We start from the raw sequence: 23723 nt of genomic DNA, 5'->3' as shown, positions 1-23723 counted from the left end.
CCTTGTGATCTCCACTAAAATGATGAAGCCGTACACCCGACTCATTCATCTCCAAAGGGAACAAACCCTTGCTTTTCCATTTTCAAGGGCCAAAGCGAAGCCCATCTGCACGATGCCTTCGGCGAGGAAACACACCCTCATATGCCATCTTCACCTTTCTTGAGTCGAAGAGGAGACCCTCGTCTTCACCTTTCTTTACGGGCCGAAGAGAAGACCCTCTTCTTCACAATTCTTACAGGGCCGAAGAGAAGACCCTCAATGAAGAACAAAGAAAATGAAAAACACTCAATGCCTCTTAATAGGTGGATTACAACTTTAATCGCTCACAATCACTCCAAGAAAATACAAATATAAAGCCCTATGGAGTGCCTCTTGAAAGAATGTGGAAATACATGTTCAAAGAGGTTTTTGCTTTGAATGAAAAGTTGAAGCTTAAAGAGAAATGGGATTTGATCTTTCTCAAATGTTCAAAGGCTTGTAGAGATAGGTTTTAATGATGTATATATAGCATATTTGAAAATATGACCGTTTAGGGTAAAACTATAAATAAATGGCTTGAAAAAGTCAAGTAGAAAACATCCCAACGGCTAGTTTGCTCGACCGCAGCGGTCGACTGGGCTACAGTGGTCGCCCGCCCCTATCGGGCGCCCTATTCTATTTTTAAATTTCTTACCGTCGCGGTCGACCGGCCCATGGCGGTCGTCTGGAGAGGGCTAACTGTTTGCTCAAAAAATTTAGCTCAAAAACCTATCTCGATCGACTGATCCACGGCGGTCATCCTCCCAAATCCATGACGGATTGTTCTGTATCAAAACAGTAACATATCCACGGTCGCCCGGCACAACCCGGTTGTAGACACCCCATTTTGACTAAGCCCTAAATCTTCTAGGCTTTGTGCCAAATCCATCCAAACCTGACCATTAGGGTCCCAAACTTTACTCTAAGCTTGATCAGGGTCTTATCTTAATCCCTGCAAAATTTTATCGAGATCCGAGCACATTTACCCAGTGGACGAGCCGAGATGATGTGTATAGTACAATAAGGGAGGGGTAACTTGATACTAAGCATCATCTCAAAAGCCTTGTATTTTGAAGAAAATCCAGGTCAACCTAAGGTTCTAGGTACCCATGACCATATTTTTGGAAGCCTTAGGATCCCAGAAAAATCCCTGCAAAATTTCAGAAAATTCGCCAAGAAATTTCACAAAAGACAAAACAAGTTAGTGCAGTTATCAAGCAGTAGGGGGTGATTTAGCCAGTTGGAATCGCGCATCTGTGCGCCCATCAAGTGGTAGTGCAAATATCAGCTTTTAATTTTACCTATAAATACCATCTTAACTCTCATTTATAAGAAATCAAGGTTTTTTTTTACTAATTTCTAGAGAGAGAAGCTCTGTGATTTTTGAGAGAGAAAGCAGATCTCGTCAAAACCCCGATCTTCTTCTCCGATTGTCTCCGGCTAAAAGTCCGTCCATACTCCGGCCAAAATTTGTTTCTATTGCCTTGCTTCTTCATCTTTACCTCAGATCTAACAAATCCTTTTACTTTTTCCGATTATTCTCTCTTTTAAACCTTAATTAGAAATCTTCTCCGATCAGATCTTTCTCTTTTCCGGCTTTTTTTCCGATCATTTTTCGTTTAATTTTGTTGCTAAAGATATGATCGGCCTATTCTTCATCTCTTAGATAAATGGAAATCCTTATCAAGTCCTAAACTTTTTTTTTCTCTCTAAGCTTGAATTCTGAAGAGGGAGATTTACAGAGTAAGAGAAAAATCTGAAGAGGAGCAAAAGATCTGTAAAAGAGAATGAGATTTGCAAAAAAAAAAAAAAACTGAGAAATTAATAAAAGTCGGTTTAGAGCTCCAATTTCTAGATCCGACTATTGATTGCTTTCCTTGTCTTCGCTCAAGTCAGTAGATTTCTCTATATCGATCTTGTCATCAGCATCTTGAGGTAGAATTTCTTTTGTTTTAATATTTCTAATAGTTGAGGATTGTGCAAAAAAATATTTCTTGACCTTAATCTACTGTTTAACATGCTGATTTACTTAGATATTTTGTGATTTCATCAATGAGTATATAGTGAATTTGATGATTTCCTGTCTTCAAAGAGAACAGATTTTAGTGTTAATGAGATTTGTATTTTCCCTGTGGATAACCTGTAGTCTTGTGCCCTCTAAATTTTGATAGAAAGCATAATTTCATCTGTAATAATTATGACCATAGCTTTCTTATGGATATTTGCGTACATAGATGTTTATTTGGAGTGAGTGGTAATTTTTTTTTAACCTGTAGCAGTTTCCGATGTGTATTCATTCAATAAAAAGGGTGGATAATCAGAAACTTATAACTTTTCATGTATTCCATATAGCTGGAGTGTTATGATATTCTTGTTTCTCCTAGTTGTATATTTGAATGATTTCTTTCTGTTAACTTTAGAGATATCTTGAAATTATGGTTTGGATTCAACTACTAGTCTAGACTAAATTATTTTCATGATTCCTTGCTTATATGTCTACAGAGGCCTGTTATTTGTGAAAGTTTATATCAAATTGTTGGTTTGGACTGAAATACTGCTAAGACTGATATTGACATAAGTGTAACTCAGTGTATCAAGTTTTATAAATTCCAAGACATGTAATTTAGTTTGAAATCGAAGTCATGATTTTATGCTTATATGCTCACAATTGCTTGATAAAAGGTTTTTTTTTGTTAGGAAAAACAGAAACAGAGGACATGTCTCTTTTGGAAAACAGTAATAGTAGCTGTGTTATTTTCTAGAATAACCTTAGAGAGGGTTACTCATGCCTTTTATACCAAAAGATTAAATGAAATGGATTCCCCTTAAATAAGTAAACCCAAGCATAAAGAAGGGAAGGTTTCCTAGCTCATGCCTCCTGGTGGCAGGGAGTTAGTGCTAATGTTTCATATCATGATATATCCCATGGTACAAACAGAGGTTGTAATGGGAGTATGGTTATTGTTGTTATTCATGCCCATGCATATTGTAAATTTTACAATTTTGCTGTCCAGGTCATAAAAGGGTGAAGATTCCCACTTCTTTTTTTTTACCCCTATGCCAGATGGTAGTTTATTCATGAATAATCACAAAGTGTAGCAGATGTAAACATAAAGCATTTACAACAAGCTGGATTTAAAAGGTTTCCTCTCCACATAAGGTATTGTGGATACAAATGTTGAAGTTGGTAGTCATGAATATCATCATGTTTGGAGGGAATTTATTTTGATTTTGATAGTTGTATTGATGAGAAACATGGGAATGCTAGTGTTAAGGAGTTTGCAGTCATCACTTCCACTGTTTTGTCCAATAATATCTTGATAGCAGTAGCCCTCATGTCTTGATAGCAGTCCCATGCCCTTTGTGCTTGCAACCCATGCCTTTTGATGAAAGTAATCCATGCCTTTTGATGAAAGCAGCCCCATGCCTTCGAGAATTACAGGGATATTCATGATAGGGTGTATTTCCTGGTTGATTAATTGTTCCTCTCTGACTTAACCTTTGAGTTTGAGTATTTGAATCCTCTGTTTTCAGCATTTTGGATTAAATTTACACAGGCCAGTTCATGATAATATTTTGTTTTGCATGTTTAAAATGTGAATTTTTAGAACAAAACAGAAGTGATTTCATAGTATTAAGGGATGCGTGTTAAATGTCATGTGAAAGACTTTGGTTTGGAATGTGCTTCTTTAATGGATTTATGCTACCTGTTTTGAGCTTTAAAATACACAGGTAGGTAGTATAATGAAATAGTCAGTCCACTTTAAGCTCAGCCTAACTCATTTTGTGGTTGTGTTTTAAATAAGGGATATGGTTGGTTGTAATAGTATTACCAGAAAGAATAAACATGTCTGATGCTATTCTAACAGTTTTACGGTATACCAATTTAATTTTGTTTTCTGAATTGTCCTTCTAAAGCTTGGAATTTAGATTGAGGAATTTTGAAATGGTGTGGGGGTTTGATCATGAGTACATATGAAGATAGAAGTGTCTTGTATTAAAGGAAATAGTGCCAATATTAATTGTTATATTAGTATTGGAAGCATTTACTATGATTCATCTAAACTTAATCATAAATATGCTCATTTAAAACATCTTAGCTAGAAACCATATAGCAGTTCTATATAGCAGCCCTTCATATGATAATTCTGTCATGGTCATGTTCCCTGTTTTAGCACAATTCTGCCATGGTTAAGCTCCCTGTTTTAGCACAATTCTGCCATGGTCATGTTCCCTGTTTTAGCATAATTCTGCCATGGTCATATTCCCTGTTTTAGCATAATTATGCCATGGTTACGTTCCCTGTTTTAGCATAATTCTGCCATGGTTACGTTCCCTGTTTTAGCATAATTCTGCCATGGTCATGTTCCTTGTTTTAGCATAATCCTGCCATGGTTACGTTCTCTGTTTTAGCATAATTCTGCCATGGTCATGTTCCTTGTTTTAGCATGGGCAATGATAAGGTTACTTGGAGCCCATCTCTATGTCTAGGAGACTCGCCCAGTCTCATTCTCTTGCTAACCTTCCTCTTTGTGCGTCGTTTGGTTTTGGGAGAACACCCTACTCGGCTTGGCTTCATACTCCTACCCTTATGGGGTACTGGGTGCACATTTGTTGCACCCTAGGGCTAAGCAGCTGTCCGGCCTGGCTGGGTGTTTTATCTTTGCTAGATGTGCACAAGGTCTCTTTTTCCTCATTACCTGTGAGCTTTATCTTGGTTTGATAGTCCACTAGCATAGGAATCCATCCTTAGCTAGAGAGTCAGTCCTCTTATTCAGAAGTCAAGTTCTATCATCATAGGGAGTTAGGATTCTGTCCACCCTTTTACCCAATCATGAGATTTTGTTCAACTTCTGTAAGGTATAGGATGCTGTCCAACCTTTGCAGAATTGAGATTCTGCCTATTCCCCCTGCAAAGTATAGGATTCTGTCCAACCTTTGCAGGATATCTAGGAGTCTGCCCTACTCCTTATGATGATAGGATTCTGTCCTCTCATGTCAAAAACCCAAAAACACTTGGAAATTTCAGAAAACATCAAAACATCCAAAAATTTCAAAACATTCTAAAATGTTTTAAGTCATTAGTAGAGTAGTAGGAAATCTGTTCCGAACTACGTTGGCTTGATCCTCTTACACGAGGTACGTAGTGCAGCTTGGGATTCATATCCCAAGTCCAGCCAAACCTTTAAAAATAAACATTTCAAAAATACAAAAAATTCTTCAAACAAATGTTTTCAAAGAAGATCTTCCTATAGAGTTAGGAATCTTTATTAGATATTTGATTTGTCTTAGAGTTAGGAGTCTGTCATTTTTGTTGATGATTGGTGTGTCGTGTGAGTGTCCCTAGAGTTAGGAGGCCTCGAGTGTGGTCAGTAAGACACTTAGTCAAACTGATGGCTAGACTAGGATGCACTAGTTAGCCCTTGTTTTTCTTGGAACACACAACCTAGTTATACATAGGATGTAGGGCCCACATGCATTAGTTCAGAATAAGCAACCTGCATTTTAGTTAGGGCATATAGGGAGTCCTAAAATCTACAAATCATTCAAACTTAAACAAATCACACAAGAAGCTTTAAAAACTAGTCGAGTCTAGTGGATTGAGTCTATGAGTCTAGGATAGAGATCTTAGAGGGATAGGCATCGTAGTTTAGAATAGGTCACCGAAATACGTGGACTCCGATTCTTCCCGAGGCCGGGATACGTAGGCAGCTGGGATGGAAGGCCATTCTGGTCCGAGTCTAAAATCACTTTAGAGTCCTAGGGTTTATATCTTGCTCTTTGATATTCTTAAATGATTATTCTCTTTGTATGCTCACATGCTTAGCTGTAGCATTATCTGCTTACTTATTTTGATTGTATGCTTAGCTGTAGCTCATTTATATTTCTGCAGACCTTATACCTTTAGCTGTAGCATGCATGCTTTTGTACACCAGAACTTAGACACCAATTAGGCATGTCACTCATAACCTAGCTATTCTTAGGTGACATTTCTGTTATGTATTTATTATCTTTATCTCTGGGACATGCATGCTTAGGTAGACGTCTTTCCGGGGATATGAATTCTCATTTGATATGATTTTCGCCTAATATTTTTCAAAATTAATAAATGAATGGCATAAGAGTCCAGGTGCTAGCACTTGGGCGAATTGGGTGTGCTCTTCGGACCTTCCCCATTCGTCACCAGGCACGGACCTTTTGTATCTCTGGTTATCCATTGCAACAGAGCATAGTATGGGATCTAGGGCCTATTTTTCCTAGATGGCGACTCTGAGTTATTTTAGATACGTCTCGAATCCGGGCTAGTCCCCGAATCGAGAGGTATCTCATCTTACATCGCCACTCATACTGTGAGAGGCACTTCTTTCGAGAGTTCCTTGGTAGAGCTCTCCATCACGTGGATGATCTAGAGGCCGTCGGGGGCACGTCCCTCGCCGCTCTCGGATCGGGGTTCACACCGGTCGACCGGCCCGATAAAATTCGAGATGGCATGGACTTCCAGGTTCCATCGCGCGGTCGCCCCGCATAGCCCGGTCGACCGGTCCTGGTAAAAATTTCATTTTAACTTTAAAGATCAGGGGCTTTTGAGCTATGATCTTTGGGCTTAAGTTCTAGGTTTTCAAACACATTTTTGGGGTGTGTATGGTTTTTAAAAAAGTAAAAAGTTAAGTATGAAAATCATTTGAAAGTGTATTTAAACATAAAATCAAGAGGACTCCAAATACATTCTAAAAATAAGAACCTTAAGTTTTCTTGGAATGTCTTGGCTCCTTTGCACTTTCTTGAACTTCTTCTACTTGGGTGAACATCTTGACCTTGTCTTGGCTTTTGTGACTTGTCCTCCAGTTTTCAATGTATGTTGAGGTACATGAGGTGTCACCATGGCATGTTCAACTCCAAGCTTCTTCTTGACACTTGCTTAGGAACTTGTAGGATTTTCATGTTGAGCTACTTTACTTGAGCATCTGCAAATGAGGATGACTCCAATGTAGGTGCAAGCTCTTGGTTCCTTTGATCCTTGATCCACAAGTCATGTGTTGTGAAGAGTTGTGTAATGGCGATTATGACATGAAATTCCTATATACAACACAACAACTCAAAGCAACACATTAGTCCATAAATGCTAATCAATTTAGTTTGCTAGCATCAAAACAAGAAGGTAAGGTGAATGATTAACTCATGGGAACCCTTGGGCTTACACTAGCGAACCACGTTTGGGATAGTGCGACCCTGGATCGCAGATCAGAGGGCGGATGGCGAATCCAGTAACTATGATTTGGACTCTAAAAGTCGTTGACGGTGTAATATGAACTATGAAGACTCCCAAGAGGTCACATTTTAAGTATTTGAAATTTCTTCAAATATTTAAATCTATTTGCTTCAATGTGTCTTCTTTCCCATCTTCATTAGTAGAGGTTGGCGCTACTATACATGATTCTCCATTAAAACTCATTGTAAAAAAGAAAACTTTTTTTTATAAAAGATAATGATTTTATAAAAATAATAGATAATTACAAGCGCTGCCCCGACTACATCTTATCGGTCGAAGCTCCACATTTCGCTTACCTATTTGCTAGATCCTTAGCCCTCCTTGAGAGAATAGAAAAGTTCATCCCCTCCCCCATGTCATCTCATAGATATCATCAATAAATCGTGAGTTTCAAGGCCCCACGCGTTCTCCTTTGCCCAAGAAAAACATTTGAAGCATCTTATTCTACCTCCAATCTTCCATCCATCTGACTTATGAATGTGCAGAAACAGTGAAGTATAGCTCGAACCTCTTCCAAAGAATCAGTGTGGCCGATTAGTCCAGAAATGGAATGGAGAATGCAACCCCTTTTACTCAGCAAAGCCACAGTTGCAAAGGGAGCAACGGTCAACATTCAACTTAGCAGAATTTGATGGAGGGAGTCACCATCTAGCCATTACTCTAACCTTCCCAAGTCTTACCATCGCCCACATAGCCACATTGAATTTGAACTTCCAACATTTCTGTTTAGGTTGGAAATTTCGGTGGAAATCTTGTAAAAGCACGGAAACATATGGAAATGTGTGCCAATGATAAACTTTTAAGATGAAACTTCGGGAAATGCTAGAATAAGCACAAATAAATAATTAAAAACTATCACATTTGTTTTTGAATGATAATTAAAAACTATCACATAAGCAAGAAATCCATCAATAATGGCTTAATCACATCAAACACCTAGTGACAGTCGTTGTCACACAAGTCAGAATAATAAAATCAATAAGGAAGTACAACGTGATGAAGCATAAGAAAGAACATGATAAGTCATCCCTCCAAGGACCCCAACTTTATGTCGGTACCACATAGAGTTATGAGATGGTATTGTTCTCATGCTAATCTGACATCTCATGCATAAGATACGATTACTTTGTTGTGCAATCCAATGATGCTTCCTACCAAATAACTTACAAAAAAAAAAAAACATATCCCCATTATGTACTTAGTTAGACTCATCAGTATGATGCATAGGTTTTGAAATTTGAAATTCTTGCTTAAAAATGCGGATGTGACGTGGACCGCGGCCAAGAAAAATCCTTGTCGACTCAACGTGGATGCGGCCAGGAATTTGGTTGACGCGGTCATAACCCGGGAGAGTCAAATGAGTTTTTATTGACTCTGTAGGGCAAAACGTGGAATGCAGATGCGGTGCAACACGGAACGCGGCCAAGGTAAAAGGGAGTCAACTCGGGCGAGTTCCGAGTCGAGTCAACGAGTTTTTAAACATTGGACTTCACATTGAAATGTGAAGTGAGCCCCACCTTCGATTCAACTAGGATGAGCCCACAAAGCATGTTGACAAAGATAAAAATCTTAATGTTTTCCTTCATTTGCAAATGCTAGTGGAACCATTATTTGCACCATTTACATCCGAATGACAATTTATCTATAAATGAAACAAATCAAAGATTGAAAAATCTAAGGAAGGCATTTCATAGAAAAAATACTATAACTTTTTAGGTTTTTTCAAAACAGGGTTTTCCAACAAAAATTCTATGACTTTTTAGGGTTTTCAAAACAGGGTTTTCTAGGAAAAAATCCATGGAAAAGAAGAAAAAACACGTTTCTTCGATTTGCAGGGGTTTTCGATTTACAGCAGATCAAGGCAAAAAAATGTTTTGAGAAAAAACTGTATCTGCTGTAAATTGGAACATATTTCATTTTTTTTTTGTCGTCTCGACTATTTCGATCAAAATTTAGTAATTCCAGTAATTTTGGTCGACTTCAGTCGAAATTTTGAAATTTCAACAGAAATAATGAAGTGGAATGAATTGAAATTTTGGTCCAGTTGTTTCATGTAGATTTCAATAGAAATTTAAAACCATGCCTGCTACCCATCACCATTAGATCCCAAATCATTCACCACTCTTTCCTACCTTTGGGTGTTATTTGGAGAATGGTTGAAAGCATTTTAGTTTATTATAGATCTATTAAATTCTTTTGTTGTAGGAGCTTTTGTGGTCTAATTTCTTTTCCAGTTGGTTTGATTGAGTGTGAATCTATTTTATAGAACTTTGCATGGATAATTTACATTCTTTATTGATGTTGATTGAACTCTGAGAGTTATAAATTTTCTACGAATACTGTTGTTCTGAATGACTATCATGTTGTATTTAAACTGATTGGGAATGTATGTTTGCTGCTCTAATTGAATTAGTAACCATGGGGATATTGACATGAAACAATAATCGACCAATAGCTTGGAATTTTCTAAATCAGATAACTTGCAGCGTGAGTAACTAGTTTGACAACTTGATAAGAAACAACCCAGAACAGTGTTTTAAAATAAGGGCGTGGATCAAAACGCGGACAAATCAAATCCTAGTTGACTTGGCGCGGCGTGACAAGTATTCGGTTGACACAGCTAAGTACTTGGTTGACGCGGTAAGTACCCGGTTGATGCGATCATAACTTGGGAGCGTCGAAGGAGTTTTTATATGACTTTGTTAGGCAAAACGCAGAATTGGACAAGGATGCGGCCAAGGTAAAAAGGAGTCGACTTGGGCGAGTCAATGATGACACGGAGGAATTTCGAAACAATGACCCAGAAGGCCATAGCATACAGATATAACATATTAGGAGAAGACATAATATATAGATACAACCTTATCCATTGATACCCCCTTCACATCAGTATTGTCTGTGGGTGTGAAAACAAGTATAATACGTAAAAATGCTTACCACACGTAATGAAACTAGAGATTTTCCGCATCAACAAAAGAAATGCTGCTTAGTTTAATATCAAAATAAAAAGAGATTTGGGCATCCTGATAGAAAATTGGGAAGACAGAAAGAAACTTACGTCATGCCTAATACACGCGAGTAAAAATCAAGACACACTTTGGGATCTTTTATTCGAAACATCTGCAATCCAGATTCAATTGTTAGTTCTAATAAAATTGCAGTTCCCAGTAAGTGTTACTGTGGTAATTAAAAAAATGAATTGGCATCATGGACTCTGAATAAATGTAGTAATGTGCAAACAAAAGGTGTCAATTCAGTTATTTATAAGAAAAAAGCTAACAAGAGGTGGCAATGCTGGAAAGGAGAGTAAAATATCATTTCAAATATATATATATATATCTTCTCATATGGGAAATGATATCAGCACAATCTTGTTTTAACAATTGCACTAGCTTATCTTGTCTTTTGTTATTAGAGAGCTGCCGAAGGTTATTAAACTTCCCAAAAACCTGGAAAAGCCAATTAAAAAAGAAAAGACAAGCTGAGTTTGTGCAATTATTTAAAACATGGTTGTGCTAATATCATTTCCCTTCTCATCATATATGTATGTATGTGTATGCACATGCCTGTAGATGATAGAAAAAATGAGGACCGCATCATTTGAGGTCATGGTTCAATCCTACTATAAATACCAAAACGCATACGTGAATCGACACATAAATATATATCCTCTTACATGCCTAGATGGGTCCCCCTAGAGTGGAATAAATTAGTTTGGATTTAGAATATATCATATCATTAGATTACTTGGAGAGTAGATTAGGCAGGTAGAATAGATAAAGCAACTAAGATTGATTTGCATATAGTCAAGATTCTCTTTTTTATAACAATAGCCAATTTTATTGAAAAAAACGACCGAGATGGTCAAGATACAAAGCATACAAAGCATAAAGAGCTAGAAAAAGAAAACAAGATAAGGAAGCCAAAGGGAGGGATTAAGGAGGGAGATAATCAATTAAAGCTAGGGTATCCTTAGAGACTCCATCTCTCACTGGACGATCAGCCACCTGGTTAGCTGAACGGCAAATGTGAAGAAAAGACCAAGAGAAATGTTCCAACCAATCAAACATTTCGTCAAAGAGATGATCAAACAGCCAAGGAGGCTTTTGAGATCTTTTAAGCCACCTAATGGCATTCAAAGAGTCCTTCAACTAGCAAATTTTCCACCCGATCTCAGGCTAATAACTTCAGACCTTGGTGAACCGCTTTCACTTCTGCCTCCGTAGCATCGGCTATCCCAATGGGGCTGGCAAAGGCCCACAACACCTCTCCTAGACTATTCCTTAAGACACCACCAATTCTTGCCGGTCCCGGGTTATCAAAGCTAGAACCATCAAAATTAAATTTAACAAAGGCCGGCCCAGAAGATACCCACTCTTGGGAAACTTTATGCTTGGAATCCGCTGAACAACTCACCACTCTCCATCCTTCCCAAAGATCATAAGCAGATACAAACTTGAAAGATGGAAAGAATTTCACCCAAGAGATCGTGAGGGCAATAACTCTAATGAATAGAAATTCCGGGTTTTGTGAAACCCCTTTGAATACTATAGCATTCCTTTCTTTCCATAGCACCCAAATAGTGGCTAGGAAGGACACATTCCAATGTGTTTTGCCTTTTTTCTGCCGAGGTACTAAAGACGAACTTTGGAGGAGGTCCACAAGCTTTTTAGGGAAAACTCAAAAAATGCCAAATCTGCGTGGCATCTTACTCCACACCTCTCTAGCGAATTTACAATGAAGAAGAAGATGATAGTTGATTCGCCCGCTTCAATGCATAGAGCGCAATGGATATTTGTCAAGATTAGGTTAATCTTTATTTAGTTACTTTCATTCTTATCATAAGAGCTTTCTAGATCTTTATATGTATATCGCTTGAGTGTTTTATATAAACATGCATTAGCTTCTCTCTAAAGGAATTCGTCCTTGTCCTTGGCGGTTTGCTAGATATTTTGATGAAATGTAGGATCGGGAAGGGGCCTCTTCAACAGTATTTCAGCATGTGCGTCGTTCAACAAATGCATGTGGCTGATAGGTAGACCCGGCAAAAGCGACCCGTGCCCGCGGGTCGACCCGACCCACCCGCAAATTTGCGGGCACGGGTCTAAGTTTTAGTGACCCGTGAAAAACTAACCCGTGGGTGACCCAACCCGCAAAAACACTGGTCGGGTCTTGTCAACCCGCAGGCACCCGCATTTTTACGTATTTTTTAATTTTTCTTCAGAATGTTATCAGCACTACTTTTTTTTCCGAGGGAACTCTCACTTTATAAAAAGTACAGTATGGCCCGCACCGTAGGATTATCCAAACCGTCCATTAGATGGGCCATAGCCTAAATAGGTTATGCCCCAAAATTATTTCCATTGGTTGATTCTAACCCTCCGATCTATAGAGGTTTAGGATCAACCCTCTAACATTCAGATTGGAGGGTTAGGATCATCCTATGAAAATGATTTTTGGAGCATAACCTATTTAGGCTATGGCTCATCTAATGGACGGTTTGGATCATCCTATGGTGTGGGCCATACCATACTTTTAATAAAGTTAGAGTGCGCTTATAAGAAAACAGTATTGTGGATAACATTTCCTTCGGTTTTTTATTGTACAAGAATTTGCTACCAAACTTCTCCTATGGCAACTTCTCGGCATGAGGCCATCCTCGTGCAAGGATGCGCACATGTCAAATGTTGCTTGCAAATAAAAAAACAAAAAAAGGTAATCATTACACCCAAGAAAAGTAAAATAGCTAAATTATAAAGTTTTAAATGAAAAATTACCTAGAAATGTTTATAAAATTTTAAAATTACGAAAAAAATATAAAAGGTTATGACAATTACGGAAAAAAAACAGATGCGGTAAAATCGGATAATTATTACAATCCCTTTGCGGGTGACCCGCGGGTTGACCCGGCCCACCCGCAGGCCGCGCGGGTCACCTAAATTCTGACCCGCAAAATTGCGGGTCATTTCCTCACCCGACCCGTGGACCCGCACCCGCATCACCCGCGGGTCACCCGGCCCGACCCACCCGTTTGCCAGGTCTACTGATAGGCTTGCTAGGGAAGGGCGTGAGAATGAAGGCTTGGAGTTCTTTGATTTCTTGCCTCCTTAGTTCTTTTTTATCTTTTCATTGTATCTATATTCTTTTGATTTTTCTTCGTACTTGACCATCTCGGTCATTCTTTAATGAAATTTTTTGCCATTCAAAGAAAAAAATTGGAATGAAGAATTTTGATTCAAAAATTGTGTCTTTGAGCACCAAACAAAAGACGACTAGCCCTTCCCTCTAACAAAATCTGTCACATTGCGAACCGATTCAGGTTCGTAACATATTCATTCAATTGGCAATAATTTTCCTTTTAAATTTCCTTGGTGAGTGTTACGTGTTTGAATATGGGCCCACATCATCACTAATAATTAGGAAAGGTCGGGTGTGCGTAGATTGCCCTGTGTTTTGTCTTTTCTTATTATGCTAGGATATTAATTAGAAGTTAAGATAGTTGATAGGAGTAATTGCAATTTAATAGAGATTTGATAAGGGAGTTACAGGGATTGGGCCTATTTTCATGGGACTATCACGATTGTAAACAGTATTATTTAAATCTTGTAGAAGGCATTGAAAAGGAAGGAATGAAGAAAATTGTTTCAAGTTGTGTCTCGTGCACAAAGGAGGATTGATCCTTCCCTCCAAGTGAATCAAGAGGCCGATCTTCCCTCTAAAAAAGATCAATCCGTTGCGAACCAAATCAGGTTCGTAACAGTGATTCACTTCAGTAGTTTTCAATCATTCTTTCAAATTAGTAGAATCAAATCATTAAAAAAAAATGAAAGCACTTACAGTCTGCAGCATGATGTATCCTTTAGTGGCTTCATCTGATTCTACGCAGAGACCCGGATTATTGGAAGGAGAATCCTTCGACTCAGATGCCATTGATGAACAAAACAAGCGAAATTGACGATAATTCTGCAAACCCAAGTTTAGAAAAATGGATATGAGGGATTAGGATTTTCTCTAAAATGAAGAAAGATGCATTAAGAGAGAGAGAGATAGAGAGAGAGAAGAAAAAGAAGACCTTTCTTTGTGTGTTAGAAAAGATGAGGGGATTTTGATGGGGAAACGAAAGAGAGAATAAAGAGAGAGTGAGGAAGAGATGAAGGAGGAGGCCATGGGCTATATTGAAAGAGAGAGAACTCACCTGCAGAACAATTGTTGTCTCAGAACCTAATCCTGCTGTTGAAATGTTTGGATATTCTTCCTTTGATGTGCTATATACTAGTATTAATAAAGTCCTGAATGTGGGGCCCATGCTATCCAAAAGATGGACCCAATGTCTTCCACTAATCAGAACCGTTGATCTGTTGTTCTAGTGTAAGGGTGCATTTTAGGATACAAATTTAGTATGGGTTATGATCATGGGAAATGTTATGAGCACAGCCTTATTTTGATTTTTTGCACAAACCCTTCTGTCTTTTCTTCTTTAGTTGGCTAGTGAGAGGTTTTGCGAAATGTAATAACCTTTTGACAGCTCTTTAAACACTAAAAGACAAGATGGGTTAGGTAAAATATCAAAATATGGTTGTGTTGATATCGTTTCCCCTAATAATTAATGCTCCAATAATTTATAAGGGGTTTTGAAGAACCCTACCCATCTAAAATATGGTTGTGTTGATATCGGGCGGGCTGGGTTTTGAAGAACCCTACCCTACCTAAGAAATATCTCGGGTCTAGTTGGGTTGGGTTTTTTTTCTGAAAAACCCACGATTCCCAACCCCGGCCAAGATAATTCCCAGGTTGAGTCGGGTCGGGTTTTTTCACGTTGACGCATTGTTTTACATTATCTAACATTAACTCATTGAGATTAAATGCAAAGAGAAACAAACTCAGTGGTAAGCTATATATAGGTGCATGAGTGCTTAGTAGCTTGCATTTAACCTTTTCTATACAAAACACTGGTTCTGTGCCGATTAAGCAAGGACTCGCTAGCAACAAAATGCAAACATGCATCAATTATAAAGCAAACCAAAGAGGGTGACCATAAACTTCATATAATCACATAAACAATTCATTTAAACATGCAACAACAATAGCGTTGATGGTAAATTCAATGATACATACTAACGCGCGTAATACTCAATTTATCTATTTCGAGTCCGGCCGGGTTTCGGGTTGTTCAACATGAAACCCGACCCTACCTGAGATTTGAGTCTGGTTTTTCAATCTGAAACCCTACCCCAATCAAGATCCATGATTTAAGAACCCGAACCAAAGTTTTTTTGGGTCAGCTCGATGCGGGACGGGTAAAACCCGACCCAAGTTGCACCCCTAGCAAACACTACGTTTAAAAACTATTTTTTTTATTAAAAAATGTCCACTTGTTTACGGCCGGCCACCATATATGTTCTCGTCACAAGCGAGCACACTTCATAGGTGTCCAAAAAGTCCGACGAGGTTAAACTCATTTTCCTGCACCCCTACCAAACACTACGTTTAATAACTATTTTTTTATTAAAAAAATGTCCACTTTGTTTTTTAAAATAATAATAAGATCCCTTATTTCCGCACAAGCGATGATAGGTGTCCAGAGTCCAACAAGGTTAAACTCATTTTCCATATTTTTTTCTCAAAAATGCTATAATTTTCTTTGTTTATAAAGGAAAATTTCAAAGATTTTTTAGGGATTTGCTCGACAATTTTGCAGAGAGACATTTCCCGGCTCATTATAGGTGGGAAGAACAACCACATTGGCTCACTTTTTAGAAGATTTTGTCCTATTCATTTGTTAGGCATGAGAAGGCGTGTCCACCGGTGCAAAAAAAAATGGGCCCCACCCCATCAAAACATGAGGTAAAATTATGGGTCCCACTGTGCAAATGGGTGAGATGGCGGGCTCACTCGTGTGTAAAATGTAGGGAACCATGTTGATCCAATGGGGTGGCCACGACCATGTCAAAACATGAGGCGTAAATTGGTGCCCTACACCTATCTTGATGCAATGGTGTTAAAATGACGGGTCTTACCTTCTGTTAGGCATGGAGAATGAGTAAGGCAAAGGTATTTCAAAAAATCTCGTTCGGCTAAGCTGTTTCTGAATATTTTCTTACATTTTAGGCTAAAAGCTAGGATTCCAATGACTCTCATCCATCATCTCTCACCCATTTAGCATTAGAAAGCTTCGAGAATGACCACTTGTCTGAGGCCCTTATGAGGAAAGCGCAAAAAGAAAGGGGATGGCCACACCATTTCTCCGATTTGGGATGACTAGTTGACATGAATGGTGTTGGGTATATAATATAACCCTATTATGTTCTAATATAAGCCCAATAAGATAATGGACCGGTGTAGTGGGCCTATTTGGGCTAGAGCCCATTAACCTATTAAAACCCTAGTGTATCTCTATATATAGAGGCTGGAGGCAACAAACTTGGTATTCCAAACTAGATACCTTGGGGGTAATACTTCAAGCATCCTTGCTTAAACCTAATTACCTCTAACAATCTTGAAGCATCTTGAAAAGCCCTGGCCGTTTTTCACTCTTGCTCTCCTCCTCCAAATCGTTTTGATCGTGGGTATCTTGTAACCGAGAGAGAAAGAACAAAAAAGAGGAAACGTCTGTCTCTTTCACTCGTGGGGTTAATCCCATCGGTTGAAGCCCATCACTTGCAGAAATCCTCAAACCAGTAATCGGATTGGGACGAGGGTTTATCTCGTTATTTTTAGACCGATTAAATCCACTCATATTTGGGTGATTTAATCACTCCAGCTAGTGCCATCGGATTCTCTTTTTGCCGTTGGTCTCCCCTGTTGCCGCCGGTTCTATTGGGGAGTTGCAGAAATTTGTCTTGTGTTTCTGTCTATTTGCTCGTCAAAGACGAGGCGAAACTTGTTGGGTATAGAAGGATTCGTCATGGAGGTTTTGAGGGGTAGAAAGGTAATTTAATTAATTCTCTCAACCTCCTGTAGTGGTAGAATTGGATACGAGGGAAGGTGAATTGGCATAACCAGAGGGGTAAAATCGTGAATTGGACAGAGAGGGAGGGGTAAAGTTTATTGTTTTTTTTTCCCACCATATCCCTATATCAATAATATCCTTACTCACCTTCCATCTCCTGTTGGTCAAATCACTTGGTGTGGCCAACCCCCCTTGGACGCATATTTGAGCAACCCTTGTGACCGAATCTTGTGAGGAGCTATAGCTTGTGGTGGAAACTTCTCTGGGGCTTGATTTTGGTATCCGAATTTGGTTCTTGCGATTCGGATCACGGATATGGTTCTTGGTTTTGGTTAGCGATTTAATTCTTGATTCGGATCTCGCGATTTGTCAACCAGGTGCACGCTTTCTAATTTTTTTTTTCATCTGAAATATCCAATGGAAAAGAACGGTATGCCTTTTGAGATGATCAAACTTCAATCATTTGGTGGTTCTGAATTTAATTCATGGAAGCGAAAGACTCAATTCGGTCTAAAATATATGAATTGTTTTTACACCGTTTTGAGTACCTTTGCTGAGACGGATGAAGAAGTTGATGAATCTCAATAGCTTAAAGATGAGGATTTCTGCAAAGACTACTTGTTGAATTGTCTTTCCAACCGTCTTGCAGAAACCTATAGTAAATATAACACTGCTAAAGAAATATGGGACAACTTAGATGCTCAATTCAAGAAGCAGGAGGAATTGTCCAAGACCCATCTTGTGGACAAATTCATGGATTTCAAGTTTCAAGAGGACAAGGAAATCACTCCTCAAGTGAATGATCTAGAGAATTTGAGATCTAAGTTGAATAATGAGAAAATAATAGTCTGTGATCCGTTTCTTGTGGGTGCAGTCATATACAAGTTACCTTCTGCATGGCACTCTTTCAAAACCGAGATGTATCGAAAAAAGGTGCAAGTGGGACTGGATGATCTCAAACGATTCATTCGAATCGAAGATGAGAATCGAGCCAGGAATAACTTGGAGATGGTTAGACAGCAACAGTCTGCTGCTAATACGGTAACCAATCCCAAGAAATTTCCTCGGAAATCCAAGTCACCTAAAACTGAACATCCCAAGTTGGAGGCGAAAAAGACTATCTTTCAGAAAAAGAATGGCAAGTGCCACAACTGTGGGAAATGGGGTCACTTTGCTGCAGAGTGTAAACAACCTAAGAAGGCTAAATCTGACACACCACAAAAGGAAGCTCATATGATGGTGGGCAGTGCTGAGCCTAAGAGTTTTGTTGCCATGTTAGGCAATGGTAAGGCCAGTACCTCTTCAGACTGGTGGTTAGATACAGGAGCCACCTGTCATGTTTGCAACCCGAACCAACATTTTTTTGGGTCAGGTCGATGCGGGACGGGTAAAACCCGACCCAAGTTGCACCCCTAGCAAACACTACGTTTAAAAACTATTTTTTTTTATTAAAAAATGTCCACTTGTTTACGGTCGGCCACCATATATGTTCTCTTTTATAAAATAATAAGGAGATCCCTTATTTCGTCACAAGCGAGCACACTTCATAGGTGTCCAAAAAGTCCGACGAGGTTAAACTCATTTTCCTGCACCCCTACCAAACACTACGTTTAATAACTATATTTTTATTAAAAAAATGTCCACTTTGTTTTTTAAAATAATAATAAGATCCCTTATTTCGACACAAGCGACAACCATGAAGTTGATAGGTGTCCAGAGTCCAACAAGGTTAAACTGATTTTCCATATTTTTTTTTCAAAAATGCTATAATTTGCTTTGTTTATAAAGGAAAATTTCAAAGATTTTTTAGGGATTTGCTCGACAAGCAAATATATCACTTCCATGTGTAAAATGTAAAGCAAAAGTGAAATGATGGTTGAAGATAACTTTAATAAGCCATAAGAGCATTTCTGTCCTCTTTGGCAAAAGTAGTTACTTGTCCCCTTTCTTTGGGCATTTCCAAAACACCCCCCCCCCCCGACACAATATTTAAGGGAAAAAGTCCATTTTTAGGTTATTTTCCCTAAAAAAATTCTTTGTTTCTAAATGAATGATCACATGAATAGACCTTGTAGTCGTGTCATAAGACATAAAGTTACCCAAACGCTAGGGGCAACTCGGGTCGGGCAGGCCGGGTTTTGAAGAGCCCTACCCTACCCGAGAAATATCTCGGGTCTAGTTGGGTTGGGTTTTTTTCCGAAAAACCCACGATTCCTAAACCTGGCCCTACCCATGATAATTCCCAAGTCAAGTCGGGTCGGGTTTTTTCAGGTTGATGCATTGTTTTACACTATCTAACTTCAACTCATTGAGATTATAAATGCAGAGAGAAACAAACTCAGTGGTAGGGGATAACATAAAGGTATATATAGGTGTATGAGTGCTTAGATGCTTGCATTTAGCCTTTTCTATACAAAACACTGGTTTCTGTGCTTATTAAGCAAGGACTCACTAGCAACAAAATGCAAACATGCATCAATCGTAAAGCAAACCAAAGATGGTAAACATAAACTTCATATAACCACATAAACAATTCATTTAAACATGCAACAGCAATAGTGTTGATGTTAAATTCAATGATACATACATACTAACGCGCATAATACTCAATTTATCTGTTTCGAGTCGGGTCGGGTTTCGGGTTTTTCAACTTGAAACCCGACCCTACCCGAGATTGAGTATGGTTTTTCAACCTTAAACCCAACCCTACCCAAGACCCATGATTTAAGAACCCGAACCAAGGTATTTTCGGGTCAGGTCTGGCGGACGGGTAAAACCCGACCCAAGTTGCACCCCTACCGAACACTACGTTTAAAAACTATTTTTTTTATTAAAAAATGTCCACTTGTTTACGGTCGGCCACCATATATGTTCTCTTTTATAAAATAATAATTAGATCCCTTATTTCGTCACAAGCGACAACACTTCATAGGTGTCCAAAAAGTCCAACGAGGTTAAACTCATTTTCCTGCACCCCTACCAAACACTACGTTTAATAACTATTTACACTACGTTTAATAACTATTTTTTTATTAAAAAATGTCCACTTGTTTTATAAAATAATAATAAGATCCCTTATTTCGGCACAAGCGACAACCATGAAGTTGATAGGCGTCCAAAAAGTCCAACCAGGTTAAACTCATTTTCCATTTTTTTTCCCACTGTGCAAATGGGTGAGATGGCGGGCTCACTCGTGTATAAAATGTAGGGAACCATGTTGATGCAATGGGGTTTGGGTAGACATGGTGGGCACTACCATGTCAAAACATGAGGCGTAAATTGGTGCCCTACACCTATCTTGATGCAATGGTGTAAAATGACGGGTCTTATCTTCTTTTAAGGCACGGAGAACGAGTAAGGCAAAGGTATTTCAAAAAATCTCGTTCGGCTAAGCTGTTTCTGAATATTTTCTTACTTTTTAGGCTAAAAGCTAGGATTCCAGTGATTCTCATCAATCCATCTCTCACCCGTTTTGTAACGCCCCGGATTTTTGGAAATACCAACTCGGTGCGTAGAAGAATATTACATCATCTTTCTCAAAAACTTTCATTATTCCCAAGATCTCAAATACAACAACTACGTTTAGAGGGTTTACAGAAATTAGGTCTAACTTATTACATCTTAATTCAAGACATAGTTGATACATATTTAAAACATATTTGTCCTTTAGAATAGTTCTGGATTTAACTCTAGCATTCCTCATCTTTCATCTATACTTCACCTGGGGGTTGGAACAATAAAACAAGGAAAAAGGGGTGAGCTCAAATAGCCCAGTAGGGTATAAACAACAAGTGATGTAGAATTGTCAAGCTCATAAGAACATGATATTTTGCAGATAGGACATCTCACCTTATAAACATGGAAAGAAAGAATAAGCACAACATACTTTCCAAACGTATAGAGAAAACTTACAGAACTTGATATCAAGAATTATATATATAGACTTCATTAAGCATAGATGCTTTCATTCATAGCCATATCTCGGCCCATTCATAGCCATACCTCGGCTCATAATCCTCTAGATTTACACTCTCTAGAGTCGTCTTTACCCACGTGCACATGGAGGACTATAACGCGTCCACCCGTCATCATATCATAACTCAGTCCATATTCAGAATTAGGGTATCACAAGATAAACCCTAAACATAAACACATCTCACGGAAACAAGTTTCGAGGATACAAAATAGAATTATAGCTTTATCAGTAAAATCATTTATCTGAAAGGAATGGGGTCTAAAAGAAAGGATCCCCCTTGGATTCTCATCAGTTGTGGATCTTAGAACGATAGAAACTCTTATAGCAATTGCGTATAAAGAGAATCAAAGAATATGAAATATTCACATCCAGTATATCAAAAGAGAATCAATGGAGAAAACTCTTACATATATCAAAAGAAAATCAATGGACGAAAACCCTTACATTTAGCTTTCTGATCACAGGTTTGTTTGAGCTTACACCTTGGAGTGGATAACCTGTAAATATATTCTAATTTTATCAAATTCATGTTTTAAGGCAGTGTCCTTTCTGTCCAGGTAATGTCCATCTATGTCTAAAATAATGTTCCCTGTGTTCAGTGTTCTTTCTATTAAATTTTTAAAATCATGGGGCCCAGCATGCACTATTCATATGGACCTCACATGTTACTATTCATGTGGACCCCACATGTTACTACTCATGTGGACCCCATATGTTACTATTCATGTGGACCCCACATGTTACTATTCATGTGGACCCCACAGGTTACTATTCATGTGGACCCCACAGGTTACTATGCTCAGCAGATCACCATTCTTTGGTTTAGTTTATTTCTTGGCTACTATGCTCAGCAGCTCGCCTTTCCTTGATTAAAGTTTAATTTACAGTTACTATGCTAGCATTTCACCGTTCAAATAAGATGGGCTACTATGCTCAGCAGTTCGCCTTTCTTTGATTAAAGTTTACATTACGGTTACTATGCTAGCATTTCACCGTTCAAATAAGATGATAAAACTTGCATAATCTATAGCGAGTTATCGCCTCTTATGCATGCTTTATCCTAATATTTACATAGGTGGTAGAACCAACCATATTACCCATAATAAATACTTTAACTATCTATATGAAAGACTTACCTTGGTAGTGATGAAGTGGATTTTCTTTTCCTTCTCTTCTCTCTCTTTTTCTTTCTCTCTCTCTCTGAATTTTTAGCTCTACTAGAGTTTGTCGAAATAACAAAATGAGAGCCGCTATTTATAGATACTATATTATTAAATTCACAACTACCCTCTTAAATGCTTCTCTTAAATGCTTTTAAAAATATAGGAATAGTAAATGTATAAATGAATGAATAGTAAAGGCTGCTTGAATAGTAACAGGATGATTAATATTATTTAATTATTATTTTCGTCGGTGAAGCGCAACTACTCATTAATGATAGTGGATGTGGAGTGACTCGCTTAACCAATGAGTTAATGAAAGTGGTTGCGGTGTGTCCTTCTGGTAGTGGTTCCCACTAGTGATGGGTCCCGCTGGCGTTGGGTCCCGCTAATTGTGGGTCCTGCTTGTTGTGGGGCCCGCTGATGTGGGATCCGCTTGTGTGGGGCCTGCTGATGTGGGACCCGCTTGTGTGGGGCCCGTTGATGTGGGGCCCGCTTGTGTGGGGCCCGCTGATGTGGGACCCGCTTGTGAATAGTACTCGGTGGGTCCTACTGTGAATAGTAATTTTGAATAGTTTATCTCAATAGTGAACTTGCATAGTAATCTTACGTAGTATTTCTGCATAGTAATCTTGCATAGTGACTATTGTGAATAGTAATTATGAATAGTGACTATTGGTAATTTTTAATATGTGTAAGTATCTAATCATTTTTAGTTGACATCTGGGATGGTGGTTTAGTGGTAGGAAGCCGTTCAATCCTCGCTCAGCGTTGGGTTCGAATCGCGTACGCCCCATTATGCCAGATGTCCTCATGCCCGATTAACTCGAGGAAAAATGAGTAATGGCCGATGATTACCCACCTATGAGGCCATTTTTTTATTTATTTGTATATATATATATATATATATATATATATATATATATATTTTACCGGTTATTACACGTTTAGCATTAGAAAGCTTCGAGAATGACCACTTGTCCGAGGCCCTTATGAGGAAAGCGCAAAAAGAAAGGGGATGGCCACACCATTTCTCCGATTTGGGATGACTAGTTGACATGAATGGTGTTGGGTATATAATATAACCCTATTATGTTCTAATATAAGCCCAATAAGATAATGGACCGGTGTAGTGGGCCTATTTGGGCTAGAGCCCATTAACCTATTAAAACCCTAGTGTATCTATATATATAGAGGCTGGAGGCAACAAACTTGGTATTCCAAACTAGATACCTTGGGGGTAATGCTTCAAGCATCCTTGCTTAAACCTAATTACCTCTAACAATCTTGAAGCATCTTGAAAAACCCTGGCCGTTTTTCACTCTTGCTCTCCTCCTCCAAATCGTTTTG

General features: G+C 38.5%; 1 protein-coding gene and 1 long non-coding RNA gene across 5 annotated transcripts in view; one reads left to right on the top strand and one right to left on the bottom strand.

Moving 5' to 3' along the window:
- Nucleotides 1–14641, bottom strand: part of LOC143858924 (lactoylglutathione lyase-like) — a 44347-nt gene extending 29706 nt beyond the window's left edge. For 3 of the 4 annotated variants that reach the window (XM_077369632.1, XM_077369634.1, XM_077369633.1), the window contains exons 1-3: nt 14484–14641; nt 14126–14251; nt 10347–10408 (exon numbers count right to left, since the gene is read on the bottom strand). In XM_077369632.1, the coding sequence (XP_077225747.1) occupies nt 10347–10408; nt 14126–14251; nt 14484–14594 (299 nt within the window). In that variant the 5' untranslated portion in view covers nt 14595–14641. The other variant, XM_077369635.1, reaches the window with a different exon arrangement.
- Nucleotides 1285–14629, top strand: LOC143858926 (uncharacterized). Its single transcript, XR_013239089.1, has 2 exons — nt 1285–1953; nt 13898–14629. It is a non-coding gene; the product is annotated as an uncharacterized LOC143858926 (long non-coding RNA).
- Nucleotides 14642–23723: the final 9082 nt, after the last annotated feature.

Source organism: Tasmannia lanceolata, unplaced genomic scaffold (genome assembly GCF_043159265.1).
Source record: "Tasmannia lanceolata isolate RefF3 unplaced genomic scaffold, GAP_Taslan_0.1 ptg000029l, whole genome shotgun sequence".
NCBI lineage: Eukaryota > Viridiplantae > Streptophyta > Magnoliopsida > Canellales > Winteraceae > Tasmannia > Tasmannia lanceolata.
This window is presented reverse-complemented; position numbering and strand designations above follow the sequence as displayed.